The 5,834-nt window shown below is 51.5% G+C and overlaps 1 protein-coding gene across 1 annotated transcript; it reads right to left on the reverse strand.

Moving 5' to 3' along the window:
- Positions 1-214: 214 nt before the first annotated feature.
- On the reverse strand, positions 215-4,797 carry KCTD12 (potassium channel tetramerization domain containing 12). Its single transcript, XM_038150211.1, has one exon. The coding sequence runs from the start codon at positions 4,644-4,646 to the stop codon at positions 3,648-3,650; it is 999 nt and encodes a 332-aa protein (XP_038006139.1). The 5' UTR covers positions 4,647-4,797; the 3' UTR covers positions 215-3,647.
- Positions 4,798-5,834: the final 1,037 nt, after the last annotated feature.

A 5,834-nucleotide genomic window follows, 5' to 3' on the forward strand; every position in this document is an offset into this window, starting at 1 on the left:
AAATTCTCTGTGATGCTTAAAAGAAAATTATGCAGTCTGAGTACTCTGCATTGCTGTTTATCTTGCCATGGGCGTTACTAGAGGTCTCTGTATAAATAATTTTGTGTTTTTTCTTTACACATTAGTTTAGAGTCTTTGCTGAAGTTACGAATATGATACTGTGGGAGAACAAAGCACAGAGAATAAAAAGGACAGCATAAACCACACAACTGAGTTAATATTTAAAGAACAAAAATTTAATTTGGTATGCAACTTTGTCCCAGGAGGATCTTTATTTCCAATGCTATACATGTGAAAATAAGAATGAATAAGTGGCTCATTATCTACATGTATAAAAATATAAACATCCTATCAAACATATGCAAAATCACCCTTCATGATATGCATCACTAAAAAGACCTATGCCTTAACTTCTAATTAAAAGAAAGACTGCCCTTGTGGATTTTTAATAGCACTTGTAAATGTTACTGCATTCATCCATAAGTACGTGAACAGTGAACAGCAACAACTACAAAATGTAGACAGGACTCCAGTATTGTGCCTTTATATTTTTGTATGTTTTCATGTCAACAAGTCAGCAGATTCGTCGTGTTTATCCATTCTTCAAGCTCTCAATAGAACAGACAAGTATAACTCATTGACTTTGCCTTGACCATTTTTCCTTTTAAAAAGTTTACTGCCATTACTAAGTAATGGTTCACAACAGTATCATCTTCTGTGGCCAGGCATCAAATGACTATTACATTTAGGGCACCATCAGTTTAATCCTGCTGATGATACTGAGTTATCAGTAAATTAAAGGCCCATTTCTTAACACTAGTAACACTTAAATTTTTTAGCACAAAGACTAAAAAAAAATCCTGTTTATATTACATCCATTTTTACGTAAAAAGTGAGAATTACTGGGTCATCAGCCAGGAAAGGGATAGGCAACCATTAATCAAAAGACAGGCAATCTTTGTTTTAGAGATGCATTCAGCCACCTAGAAATTCACATTCAAGCAAATATGTCATCAATTTCAGTTCTACAAGCTGATGATACTCATATTCAGTTTTTTCCATTGAAACAGGTATAAGTAACCAGTAAAACATTACCATGTTATGTACATAACATAATGTGAAAATGCTCAGCTAGATACATTATGAAATCCTGTAGCACTAAAATTATTAAAAAAACTAAATGATTCGTGTAAAACGTTTATATACTGTATATATATGTACACTAAATCACAAGGTCAATTTAAAACTGCCCCTATTCATAGCTCCTATGATGGATTTAGTAAGCTACCAGATTCTTAAAAAAAGAAAGCTATCTAGAGCAAATTTGAACACTTTACTGAAAACTGATTTTATACAAAATCTTAAAAAACATACTTCAGAGTTACTTAACAGAAGCTAGAAAAAGACGGTCATTACTCTTAAGAAGGGCACTGTAAAGACCTAGTAGCTGTGATCAATGTCTTTTCACTTGTGGCAAAAGTTAAGCACAAAGAAGTCATCTCAGAGTAAGGCATAGGACAAACAGACTTCATTCCATCCTCAGGTGTATTGGCCTCTCACTGTATCTTATTGCTCATCTAATTTGGCAGGTTTACATTTCTATCCTTTTAAAAATACTCCATAATACAACTATCTACAAATGGACAGTATCCAGTGCTTTCATACGCACATCTTCAATTCAATCATGTTGATAAACAACCTTGCTAATATTAGAAAAAAGAAGCCATGGTGATGCAAATTATTTTCAGTTTTATGTAGTTGTGCATGCACTTAATGAAAGACCAAGTAAACAGAGACTGAGCACTGAAACTTGATAGAAATGTAGCTATAGCTGTTTCCAAAGGAATTAGGGTTTTTTAAAAAAGCCCTACTGTGAAATTCTTTGGTTAGAATACAGGTGCTAGCAGTATCTCTAAATTTGGAGTTAGAACTAGAACTAGCTAGAACTGGAATTATTGTTCAAGAGTTTTAAAAACATAACTTCAAGCCTTTAATATGTACTGCTAAGTTCTTCAACACTTCACATATATTTAGGATATTTTTCTGTGACAGTCTGAACAGGCTACACACGTTCTTAAATCAAGTTTAGGTTTTTAAAGGGAAGTGCTTTTATACTCCAGACTTCAAGAATTTGTTAGAAAGAGCTGCTGAATCTCTGTAAAACCTGCGGTTCAGATCATCTGTTCCAATGCAGACTCTGACTGCCTCCTCTGGGAAAGACTGTTACCCAGCAGTAACAAAATACAGCTCAGAAGTAATTTCCCCTGAAGAAAGTTGGCATCTTCCTTGTTTTTCTGAGGACAGGGCTCAATCCTTTCCAAGAAGCACTAAGTTTGTCTAAGAAGAGGTACAGTGTCAGTGCCCAAATAATACTGCTATGAAAACTAAGGAAATGGCTCTTTAAAAAGTGATTCTTGTCATCTGCTGGCTTCAGAGTTTTACTGCACTAGCATGACAAAAAGTAACAAGGGTGCTCAGGATGACAGTTATAATGTACATCTTGCACTCATTCAATGTACATGGTTTCAGCTTCCCAGGACCCAGGCCCTATCTTTACTCAGGCAAGCCTGGCTTCACCTCACTCCCATCGTTTTGAGGGTGTTTAAGGAAATAAACATTGAGATTTCTGTCCATATTACAGACAGTAACTTCAATTATAAGGACTTCAGACCACCCACGGAAGTTACAATGCATGAGCACTTTAATTTTTCAAAGTGTCTTTGTTTTACCTCTCAAGGGAATAAACCCATGTCTCTGAGGACACTCCATAGTTCAAATGGTTGGTTATCCAGCAAATCTGTCCTTTCACATCAGCCTTACATGCTTGCTGTGCAGGACCTGGTCCAGCTTAACAGAGAGGAGTTCAGAGACATGGGGAACAAAGAGGGAAGATGGGAGCAACCAGTTGTGAAGGGCCACATGCACACCTCCCGCAAAATTACTCATCTCAACAGATGAAGTATGAGCCAGCGCAAACCCCTCACAGTCAGGCTTCCTTTCTATGTGACAGCCCTTCACTCACAGGCATCACTTTGATGGGTGGGGAAGGGAGGAGTTGAAAATGGACCATTTGGGGTCTGCCCACCAAGGCAAACTCCCTCATAAGGGTATTGAGATGGGAAAAGAAAGGCATTTGTCATGCCATCTTCAACAGAAGTTGCTCAAAGCAACTTTAAAGTTTCTCAGCCCCTGCCTGGATGATTTTTAAAATGCCCCACCCTGCCAGAGCTATACCTCAGCTCTGTGTGGGGAGAAGGACAAGGACTGGGTGCACATGCATGCTTTTGTGGGACCGGCATTTGTCTACTCCCAATATTTCTCTCCTTCCTTGCTACCAACACAGCTACTGGGAGATGCAGGAGGGAGGGTGAAGGTGGGAGCCAGGATACGGCCAAGCAGGGACACGACAGCCGAGGCACAACACAGCGTCCTCCTGCCCCGGGGCCGTCAGGAGGTGCTGAGGGAGGGGTGGGGGCTGCGCCGGGGCTGGCCCGCCTTGTGCGTGGAGGCAGATATCGGGGTGAGAAAAGCACAGCGAGACACAGCCCCGCTTCACATCCTCCTTCCTTCGGGATGCGAGGGGACCGTAGGTGCGAGGGTGTGCAGGGCCGGCTGTCTTGTCCCCACGCCACGGGCTGGGCGGATGCTCAGTCCCGGCAGAAAACGTACTCGGTGTAGCTGGTCCAGATCTTGTCATCGGCGGGACCGCCCTGCTCGGGAGCGAAGGCGCAGGTGCCGGTGGAGGAGCAGGCGGCCATGCGGAAGCCGGCCTCGGAGAGTCGGTCGAAGGCTTGCTCGAGGAAGTTGAACTTGAGGTAGTAGCGGGCAGTGTAGCGCTCGGGAGGGCGGTCGGGGTCGCGGCTCTCGTTCAAGGTCTCCCCGAAGACCTCTTTGGCCAGGGCCGTCTTGCCGCAGACAGTGATGCGGGCCACCCGCCGGAATTTGGCATCAGCCTGCGCCTCCCGCCCGATGGTGTAGGAGCCCCGGTAGCCGATGGTGATGTATCCCGAGCGCCGCCCGCCCGCCCCGTCCAGCGACTGCGAGGGCGTGAGCAGCGGCCCGCCCGAGGGGCTGCGGCTGGCGGTGGGCGACGGGGCGGACGCCACGGCCCCGCCGCCTCCTTCCAGCGGCTCGGCCTCCAGGTAGCCGAGGAGCGGCGGCGGCGGCTCCTCGGCGCAGACGGAGCCGTCTCGGTGCAGGACGGCGGGGCGGGCGGCGGCCGCCCGAGTCTGCGCCAGGCGCCGAGCCAGGTCGGGCAGCTGGAAGTACTCAGCCTCCCGCTGGAGGCGGCTGCGCTCGGGGAAGTGTTCGGGCAGCACCAGCTGCAGGTCCCGCAGGTAGTCCAGGATGTAGCGGAAGAGGAAGCCGTCGCGGTCGAGGAAGAAGCGACCCTTGCTGTCCCGGGGCAGCTCGCTGGGCTGCTGCTGCGAGAACATGCGCCAGAGCAGCGAGTCGCGCACCGAGACCACGGTGCAGCGCCGCGTCACGTACACCTGCCCGCCCACGTTCAGCTCCACGATCTCCGGGAAGGAAGACCAGCCGCCCGTCGCCGCTGCGGCCGCCCCGCTGCCCGGCGCCCCGCTCCCCGCCGCGGGCGACACGCCGCCGCCGTTGGGCAGCCCGCGGGCGCTGTCCGCCAGGGCCATACCGGAGCGAGCCCGCCGGAGCCCACGCCCTTCCTCCTCCTCTTCCTCCGGCCGCCTGGGCTACGGCAGGGCCGCCGCCCTCGGGGCAGCGCGCAGCCCTCCGCTGCTGCCCGCCGGAGCCTCCCGCCCCGTCTGGCGCTGGAGCCGCGCCGCCGCTGCGCTCCCCGCGGCCGCGCCTCTGCCCGCTGCCGGACAAACTCCTCCGTCGGGCTGCGAACGGAGAGCCGCGGCACCGGCGGCAGGGCCGTGTTTATGTAGCGCGGCCGCACCTCGCGGGAGGCGTGGGAGGCTGGCGGGAGGCAGAGCCGAGCGCACGGGGAGGAGAAGGGGACGGCCCTGCACTGACGCAGGGTCCCCCGTCGTCGTCCGTCCCCCGTTCCCCCCCCCCCCCCCTTCTTCCCCGCTCTTCCTTCCCCGGTTGCGGTGGGGAGCCTCTGCGCGCCCGCCGGGCTGCCCTCACCGTGGGCGAGCACCGCGGTGTGTGTCCAGCGGGGACGAAACCCTGGGGGTCCCGCCTCCCTCCCTGCCTCTCCCAGGCCCCCCGAGCGAGGCTTCGGCTCCGGCTCGCTCCTCGGCTTCTCCAAGACGTCTCGTTTTTCTCAGGCAGGAAAAGTCCTCTGTTTGCCCCGAAGTGCAGGAGCGGGCAAGCGGCGGGACGCTGCTGCTCTGCCGAAGGCGCTGTGCCGTACCCCTGCTAATCTTCCTAAGGCTTGTCCCAACCCTCTCCAAATGAGAACCCCGGCGAGATAACCGTGTCCCCTCCCTCCTGTCGCCTTCGCAGGAGAAAACACGAGCCTGTGGTACTGCCCGCTTTCTCCTCCCGCGGCTGCCCAGCCTGTTCCGGGCTTGCAAGACACCCCCACTACTCCGCAGGTTCCTAACGCCCTGAGGGACTTCGTAAAACCCCCCGCCGATCCTCATTCCCGGTGCGAGACGCGACGGATCGTACCGTCGGGAGGCGCCAGGAGCGCCGTCCAAGCGATGCCCCGCCGGCCGGGGGAAGACCCTGGTGGCGAGGGACATCTCGGCGCGGATGGGGTCCCCTCCAGCTGCCTGACAAGCGGCACTTCCCCGTGAGAGCCAGGCTCCTCGTGTCTGCCTGCATATTTGTGTATTTAGGTGCCCTTACAGCTCAGATTTAATTAGGATTAATTAGGTACATCGGGATCTGCATGAAACATAAGCACC

The sequence above is a fragment of the Motacilla alba genome, chromosome 1, assembly GCF_015832195.1.
Source record: "Motacilla alba alba isolate MOTALB_02 chromosome 1, Motacilla_alba_V1.0_pri, whole genome shotgun sequence".
NCBI lineage: Eukaryota > Metazoa > Chordata > Aves > Passeriformes > Motacillidae > Motacilla > Motacilla alba.